This window comes from Acinonyx jubatus, chromosome A2 (assembly GCF_027475565.1).
Source record: "Acinonyx jubatus isolate Ajub_Pintada_27869175 chromosome A2, VMU_Ajub_asm_v1.0, whole genome shotgun sequence".
Taxonomy (NCBI): Eukaryota; Metazoa; Chordata; class Mammalia; order Carnivora; family Felidae; genus Acinonyx; species Acinonyx jubatus.
Genome location: NC_069383.1, coordinates 125,014,207 through 125,034,188, shown reverse-complemented (window position 1 = coordinate 125,034,188; position 19,982 = coordinate 125,014,207). Strand labels below are relative to the sequence as shown.

Sequence of the window (19,982 nt, the reverse complement as noted above, 5' to 3'; positions counted from 1 at the left end):
TTTAAAAGGGGGAATTAATATGGTATATGAATTATATCTCAATCAAGCTATTTTTATAAAATATCTAGACCTGTCCCCCGCCCAACTCACCATGCCCTCAGCTAATGGCAGGACCATGTTAGCACATACAGTGCCTGTGTAAGAATTATAAAAAGCTGCCTTCTCTGGGCCAGAAAGAAAGCCACCCTTTCTTCCACACTGACACAGCCAGACTTAGAGCAAGCTGCACTGCTGGCAAAGGAAGCCTCAGGTGGATTTCATCCAGGAGCCCTTGGGCAGGGCTGGGCCTGCATAAATATGTATGACATATTTACGACACACTGCTCATCCATCACTCTACTATTACCAAAACAGATGGAAAAGATACCTTTCAGATGACCTACAGATGTGCCATCAAATCAGTGTGCTTAATAACAAACACGTGATCTTCCTATTCCCCCTCCTCTTACCATCCAAGGCCCCAAATATCCTGGTCTTCTAATGTTGCTTATCTTAGTGAAGTGTACCACCATTGAGTCAAGCCTATGAGAAAAACATTCTACAGCCCTCACATCCAACCCCTTACCAGGTGATGTCATTTTTACCTCAAGCTGTAGAAACACCAGCTCCCCCTCAATAATCATCAGATGTGTAAACACAAATAATAGTTTCCTACTGGTTACCTTGTTGACATTTCTTACACCCTTCAATCTAATTGCTACAAAGAAGTCAGCCATGTGATCTTTATAAATCAAAACAGGTCACCTTGTGTATTGGCTGCTTGGAATAAGATAGCTTTTCTGAACCCGAACAAACTATCCCTGCAAATACTTCTGTCACCTCATCACATGCCATTCTTCCCTTCACTGACTATATAGTGTGCTGACCTTCAGTCATGTCTAGGTCATATTGAGCTCTCTTTCACCTCATTTTCTTTAAGGCTAAACAGTGAAGACTGAACTGTAGAATTTCAAGCACCAAAGACAGTAGGGGGAAAAGGGGAGGCTATAGTTTTCCTTTATAGAACTGTCACAGTTAGTGTATAATTTTGAATTAATTTGCTGAAATTCTATTCTCCACTAGACAGACCCTCAGTTCCATGAAAATAAGATCCTTCCCAGAATCTTGTAAAATGTCTATCAATAGCAAATACTCATTAAGTAAATGCTCATTGGATAAATGGATGAACTCTGCTCATGGGGTCTCAGGAACCTCCTGTGGTGGCTCGCTCTTGCTATTATGAAATCTACAATTAAAATGCTTTCTTGGAGGGCCTGGGTGGTTCAGTTGATTAAGCGACTGACTTTGGCTCAGGTCATGATCTCACGGTACGAGTTCGAGACCTGCATCGAACTCTGCTGTCAGTGTAGAGCCTGCTTTAAATCCTCTGTCTCCTTCTCTCTCTGCCCCTCCCCTGCTCATACACTCTCTCTCTCAAAAATAAATAAACATTAAAAACATGATTTCTTTACGTCTGGATGCTTTGCTGTCATGATTGAGCCACCTGATTGAATCATGGTCCCATGCTAGCCCCATGTAATGAAGATCTGAGTGATAAAGATTCCAAGTCCAACATAACCTCAATGGTCTAGATAAAGCTATACTATCTAATAGTCTAACATAAGACAGTGTTTGGGGAAGGTTCACGTCCATATGCTTTTAGGGGACAATGGATTGGAAATTTTCTGATTAATTCAGACATGTTGGTCATAGGTGCTTCAATCACATCATCCCTCTCATTCATATATAAGCATCTCAAAGGCATGAGAATCAGTGGGTAAAATTAGATTAAGATACTTGTCTATGGAATCTTCTCAAGCAAGATTTCCTCCCAAAACATAGGCCCTGAAACAATATTGTCATATATTAAATCTCCTTGGAAACCTGCAGTTATTTTACGAATTAAAACATTTTTTATGATTCAAAAGACAAAGAACAAATATATCCCGTCTATATGGAAAAGCATAAAACACACTGAGAAGTTACCGAAAAATTGTTGACTTCTATAGAATCTTAGTTTTAAAAAAATCACAACTTTCCTATGTGACTGGGTTGAAGAGTATTGTGTTTGATTAGAAACTTTTGCTTTGTTTTTTTAAATTCATACAGCATGAATGGCAAACTGATAAAGTTACAGTCTTTTGTTTTAAATTTAACTTGTTTTTAGACCATCAGAGCAAAGCAGCTTTGAACTTCATCAAAGTCATTATGTTCAAAGATGAACTTTATGTTTTTAGCTGCACTATTCAGTTATGAGAAATAGCACTGCCTGTAACGCACAGCAAACTAAGCTCCTACTAATTATAGCACAACAGTTTAAGCTAATTAGTCTTTAGTAATTTCTCTTTTCAGATCCTGCCAGCACTCTGATTCATCCTTAAAATTTTCTACATTTGTTTAATCTTTCTTCAAATTTATTTTTTCCAAATATCAATGTGCTTTTACAGATTACAATCTAAGAAAAGTGAAAAATGTGCTACCTTTTCTGCTGGCAGAGGAAATAGTAATCCTTTGTAGGAGCGATATGGTCAATTTCTGTTTTACACAAAGACTGGATAATGGATAGCAGTATAAAAAGGAAAAAAAAGGGAAAAAAAGGAACTCTGGGCTCAGGAGACACACTGTCTTCTCTCTTTTTAAGAGAATGAAGTAGTATTATTTACAATCCAGTGCAATCCTTTTAATTTCAGTGTCTCTGCTCTCAGCATCTAGGTTACAGGTCACTAACTGGGGACACCTGGGTGATATCTGGCCTTCAGAATTGTTTTGTTTGATGCAGACAGAATTGGCCCATGTAGTGTTTTCATAAAAAAATTTAGTCTCTAACATTTAAAAAGTTAAGACATTTCATGTTCAGAATGGATTCCTGTTTATCTTGAAAAGTGTTCAGCTTTGGTAACAGTGTTCCTGCATTTCCTCACTCGTTACATCATTCACTAAACAACTACTGAGTATCTACTACATTCCAGGCACTCCGTCAGACTCTAGATGTAGCAATGAAAAACAACAGTCTTTCAGTACAGTAAGGAAGAGAAAACTAAAAACGCATTCAATGTCAGATAAGGATCAAGAATATGGTGAACATACAGAGGATCGAAAGGATTTGCTTTTCAGTTGTCTGTTTAGGAATTCACATTAAAACAGTGACCTGGATGAAGTGAGCAAGCTGTACAGATCTGACAGAAGCCCTGAGGTGAGGGCATTCTTAGCATAGTAAGGTAGGACAAGGTTAGAGGGGCTGCATTCAAAGACACAGTAAGAAACGGTAAGAGATCTCACATGGGAAGCAGGAGAGGGCCTTGGGAGCCAAGATAATCAGTGAGATTTATTTTTATTCTAATGGGAAACCGCTTGGGGTTTGAGCAGAAGAGATTGATTTGACAAGTGTGGAATCGATCTGCTTCTTGGGTGGAGAACAGAACATTGTGCGCAGTGGTGGGGGCAGGGGCGGGAGAGGGTAGGTGGCACTAGGAAGAGATGTGGAGTAGAAAGGTGAGAGGCAGACACGACTTGCATTTGAATGGCAGCAATATGGAGAATGAAAAGTGGTCAGCTTCTGGGTATACTCTGAAGGTAAAACTAAAAGGACAGATTAAAGAATATGTCTGGAAGGTAAATAAGGGGAAAAAAAGCTCACAGATGACTCAGATTTTGGGGCTGAACAATGCAATAAATGTGTCTTTTTTCCATAGGCATCAAATTAATTATCATTTTTTTATTCGAGTATAATGAACATACAGCATTATATTAGTTTCAGGTGTACAATGTTGTGATTCAACAATTCTAGACGTTACTCCGTGCTCGTCCTGATGGTGGGGTAGGAGAATCCTAAACCCACCTTGTCCCACTGATACATCTAGATAACAGCCACATCAGTGCAACTAACCCAGAAAACAAACAAATGTGTCTTTTATCAAAGTGGTGAACACTGGAGAGGAGCAAGGTTTTTGGGAAAATCAAGATTATGGTTTGGAAATATAACTCTGAGATGTCAGCTTATATCCACAGCAGAATTGGCAGGTGGTTTTCTGAGCCACAAGTTTGGGGGACAGGTCCAAGCTGGAAGTATGAAGTTAGGAGTAAATAAATAAATGACAAAAACTAGGGAAGTGAGCAGTGAGCACTCACTTTAGGAAAAGCACGCCAGCATCTCCGGCCCATCTCAGACCCTACTAATTCTTACTGCTTACACCAAGCTTATTTCACTCATTTACATTATCATCCTAGGTGACCAAATTGAACAGAATTATAAAAAAGCATAAGAAATGATAGGAGACATCTAGTTCTAAAAGTTACCTTGCAGCGTTTGTTACAACACAAATTAAGTTGGATGCATAGCTGGGCAAAGAAGGTGAAAAGCAGAGCAATTAATTCTAGAGCTTATGCTGGGGTTGCTGGGAATGAGGGTGTGGGCAATGAGAGCATTAGGCTTGAACGGACCATGTGAAAGCAGAAATAGGTTTTGGGTCTAGGAAGTGGCATTTTGATGATAGATAAGCCCTTTCGCACACAGCTGCACGTCTGCAGGGCTGCAGTGATGGCTAAACCCATCTCTGGAATGAGGGAAAGGACTAGGCAGTTAGTTTGTCCTCTCTCTCCTAGGGTGGGTCTGTGGTGGCCGTGAGGGGTTTGCAGGGCAGAGACACTTCAATGAAGAATTCACAATGTGGGACCTAAGACTTCACATGGTTTGGGATTTCCTGTGCAGTTAACATAGTTGACCCTCATTATTTGTGAGTTTCATGTCTGTAAGTTCACCTACTCCCTAAAATCTATTTGTAACCCCCAAATCAGTATTTGCAGTACTTTGGCGGTCATATGAACACATGCACAAAGTGTTGACAAGTCTGAGTCACACCCTGTGCACATTCCCAATTGAGGTTGAGGAAGCAATGCTCTCTGCCTTCTTGTTTCAGCTCTCATACTGTAAACAAGCATCCTTTATTTCTGTATATTTAATGCCATGGTTTTTGCACTTGTGTGCTTTTGGTTGACCTCACGGTTTCAATGGACCCCAAGCATAGGGCTGAAATCTCTCATGTTCTTATGCATAAGGAAACTGTGCTGTGCCTTAGGGGGAAAAATATGTTTGTTAGAAAAGCTTTGTTTGAGCATGAATAATAGAGCTCTTGACCATGAGTTTAATGTTAATAAATCAACACTGTACATTCCGCAAGATTCCTTTAAACAGAAACATACATAAAACAAGGTTATGAATTGATTGGCTGAAGATAATGTTGTGACCAGAGGTTTGCAGGAATCTAACCCTATATTTCCCTGAGGAGCAATGGTTCGGTATTCGCTAACTTGTGTTAACAGTGACTTTATGGAAGATAACTACCATAAATAGTGAAAACTGACTATTCACATTGGGTTACCCAGAACCAATATAGTAACATAAAACAGTTCCTAGCTTGGTTATACCCCTGAGGTTCCTGGAAAAAGCAATAAAATCTTCTTGGTATGGACGCTCCTTAACCCAAGGCTAAAGAGAGTCTCATGTTGGCCTGGGTAGGCAGAAATTCTACTGGAGATCATATTCACATCAAAAATTATTTATGAAAAGATGGTCAATGTCGCTCATCAGGGAAATACAAATCAAAAGCACACTGAGATATCACCTCACGCTGGTCAGAGTGGCTAAAATGAACAAATCAGGAGACTATAGACGCTGGAGAGGATGTGGAGAAACGGGAACCCTCTTGCACTGTTGGTGGGAATGCAAACTGGTGCAGCCATGCTGGAAAACAGTGTGGAGGTTCCTCAAAAAATTAAAAATAGATCTACCCTATGGCCCAGCAACAGCACCACTAGGAATTGACCCAAGGGATACAGGAGTACTAATGCATAGGGACACTTGTACCCCAATGTTTATAGCAGCACTTTTAACGATAGCCAAATTATGGAAAGAGCCTAAATGTCCATCAACTGATGAATGGATAAAGAAGAGGTGGTTTATATATACAATGGAATACTACGTGGCAATGAGAAAGAATGAAATATGGCCTTTTGTAGCAACTTGGATGGAACTGGAGAGTGTGATGCTAAGTGAAATAAGTCATACAAAGAAAGAGATACCATATGTTTTCACTCTTATGTGGATCCTGAGAAACTTAACAGAAGACTATGGGGGAGGGGAAGGAGAAAAAAAAAAAAAGAGAGAGAGAGAGAGAGAGAGAGAGAGAGAGAGGGAGAGAGCCAAACCATAAGAGACTCTAAAAACTGAGAACAAACTGAGGGTTGATGGGGGGTGGGAGGGAGGGGAGTGATGGGTATTGAGGAGGGCACCTGTTGGGATGAGCACTGGGTGTTGTATGGAAATCAATCTGACAATAAATTTCTTATTAAAAAACAAAGACTGAATTTCCCTGTGCTGGCTTCAGCAGCACGTATACTAAGACTAAAATGCCTTTTACCCTTTCTTTGCACAATTAGACAAAATATATAATATAGAGAGGAGAAAAGTAATGTTCTCATAATATACATACAAGTCATTAATCATAATATAAATAATACTCTAAAATAACTGACCTTTGAAATTTTAAGTTTTACCTGAAATAACTTCTCTATTAGTAGTTTCTACTTTATGGGGGCTTTTATTTAAAAAGTGATTCTTGGGGCACCTGGGTGGCTCAGTTGGATAAGCGTCCGACTTCAGCTCAGGTCATGATCTCATGGTTTGTGAGTCTGAACCCTGCATCGGACTCTGTGCTGACACCTTAGACCCTGGAGCCTGCTTCATATTCTGTGTCTCCCTCTCTCTCTCTGCCCCTCCCTGGCTCATTCTCTGTCTCTCTCAGTCTCTCAAAAAGAAATAAACATTAAAAAAACTATTTTTAAAAAATGGGAGCACTTTTATATTCCCAACAGACCAACAAATCACAGGTTCACACAGGCAATGTCCTGAGCTAATAAACATTATGAAGGAATACCTAAATACTTAAGACATTAAACCATTAAAATAATAAAGAAAAAAATGGGGTTGCATGTCAAACCATCAGAAAAAAACCAAGATGCTCTGAATAGAGAACAGGAACATAGAAAAAAGAGCCAGACAGAATGTCTAGACAGGGAAAATACAATCACTAGAAGTAAAAACTCAAAGGATTATTTAATAGTAAATTGGCAGAGATTAATTAGTGATGTAAAGGCTAGAAAGAAGTAAGTAACTCTGAACAGTGCAAAGAGATGTGGAGATAGAAAACCTGACAGACAGGCAAGTTAACAGAGATGCAGGAGAGAATGAGAAGTTTCAAAATATATTCAAAAGAAAATGAGAAGGAGTGGAGTTGCCATGGGGATAAATGAATCTGGAAGATATCTGCTAAAAAATTTTCAGTTGTCATAAGACATGCATCCCAAGATCCAGTTATCATTCCCTGCAACTGTATAAAAATGACAGGAGCTGATCTTGCACAGAGAGCATGCACTCTGTGGTAGGCACTGCTCTGGGGGCTTGACACATTTTAGTTCATTTAACCCTCACACCCAGTGAAGTAAATTCCACCGTTAAGCTTTGCTCTGCAGATGAAGAACTAGAAATGCAAGCAGGTCAAGTATTTGTCCAAAGTCATGAGGCTGACAAGCCGTGGAGATGCGATTCAAACCCGTGCGGTCTGGCTCCAGTCTAGGAGTGTCTTTAACACTACATTTTGCAGTGAAATTATTGTCTGAAAAACAAGGGCAAATAAACGCACTTTCAGACCAATGGGGGGAGACAGAAAACAAAATAGCACTGATCACCTACAGAAACATACTAAATAGATTTCTAATAGAGGTCTCAAAGAAGAAAAATGAGTCCAGATGCAAGAAAGCAGGTGCCCAACAGCAATAGTAAATGTGTGAGTAAATCTAAAAAAGAAACACTGATTTGCGTGAAGTAACAGTAAGGCTTCCAGAGAAACACCTACATATCTAATTTCTCTCTTCCTCGGAGCTATTCTCCAAACTAGGATCTACTTGCAACATAGAGGTATGTTTTGAAAGCAGGGAAACAGAATAGCAAAGTGTACTAAAATTTTACAAGCCAGAAAACAGAAGTGACGGTGTTAACTGGTTTCACAAAATGGGAGAAAGATGACTCTTGGGCTCATAATAAGGAAATCCCCGAAATGAGCAGATTGACAGGCAGAATCCTCAAAACCCTTAGGAATGGAGGTAGCAGGCACATCTGGAAAAGGAAAGGAAGTGGAGGGGGTGGTAAAATAAAAAAATTTAAGCAGAAGATACCCAGATTTCTGGTCTGCCCACCTACAACCAAGGAAGTCCCATTCTACAACAGAGAAGGGGCTTATTCTCTAGAGGATGAAACACTGGATGCCTTAAGTAGACATTAGTCGGTTGATCTTGGGAAGCATCTTGTGAGAAAACAGGTGGACGAAATAAATAGATGCACCTTGGACCTTGTATACTGCAATCTCTAAGGCCTCTTCTCCCACCACGCTCCTAGAACACTAGTGGCAGTGTTATTGCCAACCAGGGGGAAGACTGGATTCTTTTCCCCTCTAAAGAATCTAACTGGCTCAAAAGGGAAGAACTAAAAGCACTGATATTTAAGGGGCTCCCAATGAAATGAGCAACAATATGGTTACCTCACAATGACAAGATCCACCATGAAACTGGAGATTTCTGTTAGGGTGTTGGTTCCCCACTCTTAGGCCTGTGCAAATAACCCAAAATAACCAGATATCTGCAAGACAATTTCTCATTTGAAAGACAGAAACCAACCAGCATAAAACAGAAACAAAGCTACTTGGGAAAAACATTTTGTATAGGGGAAGAAAACAAAGGAAGAAAACCATCTATCATTCATATCTTCATATGTATATGAAAAGATATTACAACTACTGAACCAAAAAAAGATATAGAGGATATTAAGAGTACAAAATTCTCTTCAATTGCAAACATTAGACAGCCCATATTAAAAAGTCAGTAGAAGTGTTCAAAGAAAAGGTTGAAAATATTTACCAAGAGATAGAGATAAAAGCCCAAAGAAATAAATTCAGATAGAACTGTGTGTGGGTGTTAGTGGTAGTGAGGGTCGGGGAGTGAAGAGAGGAGAGGAGCAATCCATTCTAGGCTATCCAAAATGCAAATAACAATGTATGTGAAAAGGAAAACAGAAAAAACTAAAAAGAGGAAATCATAAAATCTCTCAGAAGTAAAGGACTGATGTCCTAAAACTATAAGGATCCATAGAGTTAGATAAAATGTTAGATATGTTTATGTTTTATCTAACATATGTTTTATCTAACATAAAAATGTTTATGTTAGATAAAATTTGACTCATAAAAATCAAATCATTGTGAAAATCCTACAAACCTCCTCCAGAGAAAAACAGGTCCCTCTATGTAAAGAATCAAAGTGGCATCAGATTTCTCAACAGCAACATTGGGTGCTGAATAACAGGAGAATATCTTCAGAGTACTGAAGGAAAATCATTTTTAATATCAAATCCCTAGAAGGCTGAGTCTCTCAATTAAGTATGCCGTTAAAGAATTTCTAGAACACATGATCTGGAAAAAATCATAGATATTATTCATCCTTTCTTAGGACACTTGAGAATATGGCATTCTAAAACAACAAATACCAACACAGAGGAAGTGAGATGTCAGGAAGCCACTCCGGCCTCTGATGTGCAGGAAAAAGCTAGTTTACATGGGAGCACTCCAAAGACCTCGAGAACAGATTTCTCTGAAAAGATAAAACCGACAGGGTATCTGATACATCTCAATATCTGAGAGGACATTCAGAAAACTAGCCAAAGTTTTGGATGACGTAAGCATAAAACCATAGAAAATTAAGAAAGTAAAACAAACAAACAAGATTACTTATTTGTGGGAAAAGAAAAATTAAGCATGAAAGAAAAATAATTAGTAATTATACTTTGCTACGAATCTCAGCTCTAAACATTATTTACAAAGTCATCATCATGTAAACACTGAAGAGTGACCTGTTTCAAATTTTGATCTAATAAAATCCTTTGATAATATGCCCTAAGACAATGCATATGAAAATATTAATCAATTGGCAACTGGCTTTTTCTCAGCCCCCCCCCACCCCAATTCCTTCCCCAGCTTCAAACAAAGGCAGATGAAGTGTTTACTTACCTTGGAGGTTTGGATGATGGCTGGGCCAGAAAACTGACAGGCTTATGCTCTTTTGAAACTCTCTCTAGTCAAAGTGCAGTAGGTGGGATGTAATGTCGATTTCCCCATTTTTAATTTTGTGCTTTTATAAGAGTTATGACTTTAAAATGCTGGATTTCACAAACCTTATGCAAAGGCAATCTCACATTGCTGTGGTTGGCAAGGTGGTGCTCTGAGAGTATTAGGGCATCAGTTCAGAGCTGATGGTCAAACAATGCTTAAAAGTAAACTGAAAGTAGTTTCCTCTAGGAAAGGAGACATAAAGAGGAAATGTGCAGAAGCCTGAAGTTTTCCTTAATTTTTTTAATGGTTATTTATTTTTGAGAGAGAGAGAGAGAGAGAGAGAGAGGGAGAGAGAGAACAAGTGGGGGAGGGGCAGCGAGCCACAGGTCCCCCGGAAGTTTTCCTTAAAACCAGACACAAATAAAAAAGTACATACAGGTTTATACATGCTTATGTTGTTTCTGACATTAAAAAAAACCCTGGAAAATCAAGGAACTGTATCAGTAATGTCTAACTGATGACATTAAAAATTTCAACAAAAAATATTTGTCAACAATATTTCAGTATTTTGGAGGAGGACAATATAGTTTAAAGTACTGCAAAATACTCTATTGTTAGAAATATTGAATTAACTTTAGACTTTGTTAAACATGCATACTGAAATTTCTAGGGCAATTACTAGAAGAAAATAAATAAGGTGTATAACTTCCAATGTTATTGAGTGGGGAAGAGATTCTCAATCAATCCATACGCGAAGTACACACAAAAAACGCAGAATGAATTAGAAAGCAATATTAGCATATGAAAACCTAAATTCTAAGGCAAGTAATTAATAAAAGATAGTTGGTTACCTCATGTGGACCAAAAATATTCCGATTATAAATTTTTATGCATCAAGAAATCACTAAATATACAAAGCAAAAATACAGAAATACTAGGATAAACTGTGAAATCCACTACCATATGAGAGAAACTGATTGTTTAGCTAAAGCATCAGTAATGAGATAATATAATTTCAGCAACAAAATTAACAACTTTAACCCACTGAACATATGGAGAACACTGCTCTGATCTATGGGACACTAGGTTAGAAACAAGTAAGAAAAGGTGACTAGAAAAACTCTGTATGTTTGGAAGTTCAAAAACAAATCTGATAAACTCACAGATCCAAGAGAAATATCATTCATCATAATGAAATTATAACAGTTATAGAAGTGAACATAATAAGGGGCGCCTGGGTGGCGCAGTCGGTTAAGCGTCCGACTTCAGCCAGGTCACAATCTCGCAGTCCGTGAGTTCAAGCCCTGCGTCAGGCTCTGGGCTGATGGCTCGGAGCCTGGAGCCTGTTTCCGATTCTGTGTCTCCCTCTCTCTCTGCCCCTCCCCCGTTCATGCTCTGTCTCTCTCTGTCCCAAAAATAAATTAAAAAACGTTGAAAAAAAATTTAAAAAAAAGAAGTGAACATAATACATATGCTATTATGTCAAACTCTGGTTTGCAGTTAAAACTGATTTCAGGAAAATTTAAAGCCATACATATTTATATGAGAACAGAAGAATGGTAAGAAAGTAATAAGTTAACCATATAAATTAAGTGATGTAAAAAAGAACAATAAAATAATCTAAGAAGTTGGAAAGAACAATAAAAATAAAATGAATGACATATAAAGATTCAAAAGCGAACATGATGCCAAGTTCTGACAAGTTTTATTAAAAAGAGGAGTAAAATAATACTTACAATGAAACAGGGAGTGTACATACAAAGCAAAGAATGGTAATAATAAAAGGAAAGGTTTTGAAATAACTTTTTGCCAATGCACTAGAAAATATAAAAATATGGATGAAATTCCTAGTGAAGCCACAACTTTCCATAAAGAAAAAGATAATATGATTACTCCTATAACTATTCAAGAGATTCAATTAATAGTTAAAATATTTCCTCGGGGTATCTAGGTGGCTCAGTTAGTTAAGCTTCTGGCTGTTGATTTCGGTTTAGGTCATAATCCCATTGTTGGTGGGATTGAGCTCCGCCTCAGGTTCCACATCCACAGAGCAGAAGCTGCTTAGAGTTCGTTCTCTCTCTCTCTCTCTCTCTCTCTCTCTCTCTCTCTCTCTCCCTCTCCCTCTCTCTCTCTCTCTCTCCCTCTCTCTCTCTCTCCCTCTACCCCTCTCCTGCTCTCTCTCTCTCAAAAAAATTTAAAAAAAATAAAAAAAATAAGCATTCAAAATTTTTTTTCCTCAATGAAACTCCAAAACCAGTTGTTATTTGTAGGTTCTACTTCTTTTTTTTTTTTTAATTTGTCTTAAATGTTCATTTATTTTTGAGAGAAAGACAGAGTGCAAGTAGGGGAGGAGCAGAGAGAGAAGGAAGCACAGAATCCAAAGCAGGCTTCAGGCTCCAAGCTGTCAGCACAGAGCCCAACACAGGGCTTGAACTCACCAAGTGTGAATCATGACCTTAGCCGAATTAGGAAGCTTAACCGACTGAGCCACCCAGGCACCCCTGTAAGTTCTACTTCTTATTCAAGGAATATATAATTCCAATTTTTCTTACATTCTTCTAGGGAATATAAAAATAAGAAATATTCTCAAGCTCATTTTTTGAGATGAACATAACTTTGATACTAAAGCCAAAGAAAGGACAGTATAAGAGAAAATAAAAAGAAAATCTCCTATATGAGTATATATGTAAAAATGCAAAATAAAATGTTGGCAAATAGCATCCATGTATTTAAAAAACTTACATAAAAGCCAAGAGGAAACTAACCCAGGAATAGTAGTTTGATTAATATTAAAAAATATTCACTACATTAATAGTTTAAAGGAGAAAAACAAAAGGAATATCTCAGTAAAAGTAGGAAAAGCTCTTAAAAGAATAAAACATTCATAATAAAAACTAACCTGAAAAGGATCTGCATTAGTATTTACAAAATCCATAGAAAATGTCCTATCAAATGATGCAATGTTACTCTTAATTTATTCTCTTTAAAATCAGTATCAAGGGGCACCTGGGTGGTTCAGTCCATTAGTATCCGAATTCGGTTCAGGTCATGATCTCATGGTTTGTGAGTTTGAGCTCTGTATCAGGCTCTGTGCAGACAGCTTAGAGCCTGGAGCCTGCTTTGGATTCTGTGTCTCCCTTTCTGCCCTTCCCCCTCTCATTCTCTGTCTCTATCTCTCTGTGTGTCTCTCTCTCAAAAATAAACATTAAAAAAGTAAATAAATAAAATCAGGATCAAGATAGGAATATCTACCATCAAACTATTAATTTAACACTCTATTAGGCTCTTAGAGAAAGAGCAGTGTTGATAAGGCAACAAAAATTCTCATTATTTGCCGATAATACGATTCTCCAAACACAAAAGCCCAAAGAAGCCAGAAACAATGACCACACGTTGCACTTGGGTTGGTTAAGAATGGACTCTTCAATCAACTGGGCTGCTAAAGTTGATTTCCCATATTGAAATAATATAATTGGGTACTTATACCTCCTATGATATACAAAATCAATTCCAGATAATTAAATACTTAATGTAAAGAGCATAACATTAAACATTTATAAGTACCTTTAGGAGAATGTCTTTACCATTTAAGGATGAGCGACAAAAAATTTTAAACAACTCGTAAAAGAACACAGGTTATAAAGAGACGGATACCTTAATTCAAAAGTAAGAACATCTGTTCATCATTTGACAGACACAAGGAAAAAAACAACTAGTCACTAAAAAGATGATCAATCCAAAGTGTACAAAGAACTGTAAAAAAAAAAAGGCTATCATACAGTAAAAAGAAAAAAATCTAGATCAATCAAATACAGAAAAGGAGTTTAACGTCATTGTAATCACAGAAATGCAAATTAAACCATAGTGAAACGCAATTTTATATTCATCCGATTTGCACAAATTAAAAAACAGAACAATAACAAGCATTGGCAAGGATGTAGAGCAGCAGACACTCAAAACCTAATGCTGAGGGGACAAAAATGTTGCAGATGTATGCATACCGTATGATGCCACTATAGAAAAGTTTAAAAGATTAAAAAGGTACAACAATTTAGCCTGCTGCTTAGAAAAACAAATGTGCATTCTAAGGATAAAAACCACACTTAATTTACAGCAGTGAATCACTACTGAGAGGAGCAGCCAGTGAAGGAAATGTCAGCAGGGTGAGTTAGCAGGTAGGTTTAATTGAACTTCAAATGCTTTAAATCTTAACTGGTGGCTACACTGAAATTCTTTCCAATTTCTCCCTACTATTTGCATGTCTAACATAATTCATGATTAAAATATAATGCATCACAAAATGACCAAAATAAAAACATTGTAATAAAGAAATATAAGAAATTCAGGAATAAGACAAATAAAACTGAGTATTAATGAAGCAAAGATATTTGGGGGTTTGGGGTTGCTATCCTAAACTGCTGTGGTTGGAATTAAGAATCTGGAAAAAATTTTCAAATATATTAAACACGTATCAAAGATTATATACATGTCACATAATAGCAAATAACTGAGAAATCTATAACTCAAACACTGCATCATTTTGCACATTTTTCCCTTACACAGAATTTTTTTAACTATTCCACAAATAATCTACTGGAAAGGGTTAAGAATGGCTACAAAAAGGAGACCTCTTAAATTAAGAATGACCTTTTTCATTTTCATTTTATTACAAACACGATTTCCAAGCAACTTGAAAATTAAGATAACATTCCCTTGCATTTTCTCCAGTGTTATAAGTGGTGCATTGACTATCCTTTCATATATTCATTTATCCATGAAGCACATTTTAAATACTTTCTCCATAACTAATAGAAACAAAAAGTATCACTAACCATGCAAACATAATCAAGAGAGGAGACATATAGTGAACAATTTGAATGTTTCTCAGTGACAACCCAGTTACCATCCATTTGTCTACAGCAAAGACAGTCAAAATCCCCTGAAGTCATGAGCATCTCTCTAATACAAGGGTCTTGATCCTAATTCCATCTTCGGTTAATGCACCACATCCTTTCAAGGCTACCAAGTCAAAGCGAGGCTTCTTTAAAACTGGTGGTTTGAAATCTCTGATCTAGCAAATATTTTCCACTGTTTTTTTCCACTGTCTTTGGTCTCTTTACCAGAAGATACCAGTTATATCTCAACTATATCATTTTAAAAATGCATCTTTTACATTTCCAATCTAACGTGGCATTAGGCAAAGAATACCCAAAATTCCTTCTTGTCTATTTCCAAAAGCACTTATGAACTGTCCCCTCCTCAAACTGCAAAACCAAAGCAAACCAAAGACTCCCTGTACACCAACACTGCTAAGCAACTCATGACAAGCACCAGAACAAGAATGTATGTGAGGCTGTTACCACATGTATCCTGATAGGGTGCACCCAAGTGAAAAACTCAAGGATTATAGCAAACAAACAAAAAACTGACAACCCTTTTTGGGAGAGGCAATCAACCATATGCCGTTAGCTTCTCTGCAAGTTTTTGCTGGGTGTGCCAAGGCTGAAAGGTCTTTCTCAGGATGTGTCTGCAGAGAGCAGCCTGGAAGGATAAGGTAATGGCTTTCTCTAGGATTAAAAGCAGGTTGCTTACTGCTTGCTATAAGAGAGGCGGGGTCTCTAAGCCCAGTGTTCCTCAGCTGTGTGTGCAGCATCTTTCCAGCCACAGCTTAACACCTCTGTGGGACTTGAGGGTAAGGAAGCATGTTGCTTGCTGAGCTGTGAGTAATAAAGCCCTCTGTCACTGATCCAGGAATATCGTGTCTTCTGCTACCATCAGTGAAACAGCAGCAGGCTAACTTACTAGCTTGTAAGTAGGGTAAATAAAATCCTAGACTTAACAACTTTATCCCACTTGGTCTGTTAAGTACTGGACAGGGAGACTAGAAGAGGCATGATATAATTTCAGAGGTATTTCCAAACAAGCCATACTCTCTATGAAGGATAGACTGAAAAAAAATCTTTAAAAAATCTGTAAAAGAAAAATAACACTGCATAAAAGGAACAATATATTTGGTGAAAGACTCCTAGAAATAGGGAGTTAGACTGGGAATTGTACATTCTGCTATAGATCAGAGCAAAGAATCTGACCTCTGCATGTAGCAAAGCAAACAGAGTCAGGGTAATCCACTGATAGCATCTGTTGATAAAAACAGAGTTTGGATAAAATTTGCTTTAGAGCATATTTAAAATATTAAGCATAAAAATGAAAACACCAAATGGAAGTGGGAACAAACACTGCCTGTAGATCCAAAAGAGCATTTCAGAAAACTGACTATATCCTTAAAAGAATACAAACAAATAGATGTGGCCTCATCGAATGAAGAACAGAAATTCAAAGGAAAGAACAGCCTGAGGTAAAACGTATTTCAAAAAATAGGACAAAAAAAATCCAGTATACAGAGTATCAGTGCCTTTTAAATATGAGTAAATCAAACATAAAACTAAAAGATATAAAAGAAGGAAAATTTCCTAAACGTGTACAAAACATGCAATTATAATAGTAACTCAAATTCTAAGCAAAGTAATTTTAAAAAGAGCTAAACGTTGCTGTATGCTAGAAATACGCATGTTTTTAACTAAAGGGATGAAGAAAAATTATCACATATGCAACCAAGTGAGACAAAAAAGCAACAAAAAAGGAAGTGGTGGTGAGCTCCCAAGAAACAGAAGTGAGTCTGATCTCAGACTTGTGTTCAGCAACACTAACTCCATAAGACAATAGGACACCATATGGGAATTCTTTGGCAGTCTGGGGATTCAACCTTTGTACTAACCAGAAGGTATCTTCATACTCAAGTCAATATAATGACATTCTTTAAAATGTAATACGATGCAACAGGGGCAGCTGGGAGGCTCATTTGGTGATGCATCAGACTCTTGACTGCAAATCAGCTCATGATCTCACAGTTCACCCTGCATCAGGCTCTATGCTGATAGCACGGAGCCTGCTTGGGATACTTTTTTCCCTCTCTTTCTGCCCCTCACACATGCGTGCACTCTCAAAATAAATTTTAAAATATGATGATATATAGTTCCGTTTTTAAATGTGAGTTATTAAATAGTAAATATTTAAAAATGGAGATACTAAAAAAATAAAAATGCAAGAATGGGAAGAGGTCTCATGGCGGGCATTGAAACTAGGTAAAAACACTGATACCTCATAGATTCTGGCAAAATTCTGGTTAAAGACAATATGCACATATTAAATCATTCATGAGAAAAATATTATATGTATACTTAGTATATACACACATACATACATATATACATAGTGCCTAATATATATGCTTGCCCTCTATGTGTATACACTCACACACACACACACACACACACGCACACCCCTCTATGAAAACGGCAGAACAACAATTTAAATCAATAACCACAGAAATCACCAGGACAGCAAAATATACAGTAAGGGAAAAAAGGAACGAAACTTATTGTTTAAAATGGAGTAACTCTGAAAAAACAATTTAGATTTAAAATTCTGGCTATTAAAAGAACATATACAATACTAATTGGTAAACTTCAAGGCAAACTTAAATTTGTATGATATAAAATCTAGCTTTCAAAGTACTCAGGAAGGTACAGCTTTAAATCAGAGAGCCAGAAACACTGTTCATCGAAGATAACAAAGTGAAAACAATGGAAAGAGCAAGTAAGTGTGCAAACAGAGCATGCAGAATATAGTATCAGGAGCAAAACCAACCATTGTCATTATAAAGAACAGAAAACTGCAGAATAAGCCATGCATTAAATGACACATCATCAATTTCTTAATGGCTTGTGGCTGTGGGGAGACAATACTACCACATTATAAGAACACATGCATTCCAATTTCAGAATTACTGAGGTATATGTAAAGAACTAAGAGAAACCTTACAACCAAGGTAACCCTAAGATGCATTACATACAAAATATACAGCTAAAGCAAAGGAACAGAAACTAAAAGAAGCAAAAAGTAGAAAGTCGTCACAAGATATTATCAGGAAGATAAAAACTAAATGAGATCTCTGGTCCCAATTCAGAATTCCCTGGAGAAAGGCTGTGATTTTTCTCAGGTTGGGCCACAAGTTCACCCAGGTCCAATTAACACAGTACAAAGCTGGCCTCCAGAGCCCTGCCTCAGTGAGGGTTGCCCTGAAGGTCACTGTGAGCTGGGCAAAACCATAAGGGAGGTCAATAAGATTCTTTTCCTTCTCATTGTCTTGGTTCCTTAAATCTTTTCAAATCTCTCAGACATAATTCTCTAATTTCTCTAATTTCAATGTTCTCCCAGAGCGAGGATCATGTCTGACAATTCCTTCATTTTCTTTTCAGTTCAAACACAGTAGCAGACAGAGTAGCTACTCGATGAACATATTCTCAACTGGATTCTTTTTTCCATTCCTAAACAGAATCCTTACAAAAATAGCAAAATGGAAAACACACCCCCACGCATTTTAAGCTCTGATTTGTACAGTACACAGAGATCCAAAAGATCATACTGAATTGTCTCCTCAACCTATTTATCCAATTAATAAAATCCACGTATTGTTTCTGAAATCCAAAATGACCACACAAACTCAGTTAAATATTTTAAAATATTGGGTTTGCTAGATGTTGCAAATGTAAACTTACATGCAAATTGGAGTTTAGCTTCTCTGCTGACAATTGTCCCAAGTGAATTTGTCGCAAAACACTGGTAACTTCCCGTATCCCAGTTTCTGTTTGGGTTAATAACGACAAGATTTCCTCCGTTCAACTTATAGCGATATTCCATACTCGGATTAATATCACTTCCATTCAGCTGCCATCTGTAAAACAAATATCAAGATTTTTCCCCTCTTACCGTATTTAAATTTTAAAAAATTCACATTACAAAATCTACTTTAAACATCACCTTTCATAAATGAGGACGATAAATATATTATTCCATGGTGGCATACCTGAATTGAAACATGGCCCAGCTACTTAGCGGAAACAAATGGTTAAAGTATAGTAGAAAGCACAACAGAATAGCCTCTAGAAGTTAAGGATTTTTCAAGATTTTCTGAAGAGGTAAGAATGATCTGTTCACTGGGGGGGAAATTTAGGCTGGGTCTGCATAGGCAAAGAGGAAGTAGAAGTTGAGGTAATTATCTCATGTACTTCAGGCCAATCTCATGCTGCCAATGAAGGGGGGAAAGAGCACACTTCTTTTGATTTATTCAGACCGACTGAGCACATTTAATAAATTAATTGGATAAGTGCTCAACTATCCATTTCAATTTGTCTGGGTAAATACCTATCCCTGAGGCACTCTCCACTCCTCTCAGCCATCACAATGCTATTTCCTAAATGGCACACTGCAGTAAAAGACCCTAAATGCCACCAAGGGGGTCCGCAACGGTAAAGGCATTAACCCCAGAGCCATATTTAACAATAGGAAGCCAAAATAAGAAAGGAAAAAAGATGCTGGTTTTTAAACACGAGTTTTTAAACAGAAAAAATAGTTTTTAAAAGAGGAGAATACTTGACGCATCAAAGTCGATTTCACCTTGAAAAACTCAGAAATAACCCACAGTCTCAAGAACACATCTGTTGTATAAATAAAGCCATCTTCCTCCTGGAAGACTTAATTGTTACAGTAAAATTATACTATCAATTCTATCAATTTTTGTGTATTATAACAACAATCATCTCAGTTGCTCATTGTAACTGGGAATGTGGGTAATCTAATACTCATTTTATAGATGAGGATTTCAATAAAAAAGTTGAGATGTCAGCTGTTCCCAAATAACTCATTACTGGACCAGAAGTAGTACTCATTTTTGAATTCCAGCTCAGAGTTCTTTACTCATGTCATGTGTCATCTAAAAATTGTTATATTAGT

At 37.3% G+C, this 19,982-nt stretch overlaps 1 protein-coding gene across 1 annotated transcript in view; it reads right to left on the bottom strand.

The window, feature by feature from the left end:
• The window catches only part of CNTN3 (contactin 3), a 339,764-nt gene that overhangs the window by 189,750 nt on the left and 130,032 nt on the right, over positions 1-19,982 (bottom strand). Inside the window, exon 4 of the mRNA XM_015066053.3 lies at positions 18,749-18,924. Coding sequence (XP_014921539.2) covers positions 18,749-18,924 — 176 coding nt within the window. The remainder of the gene's footprint in view (positions 1-18,748; positions 18,925-19,982) is intronic.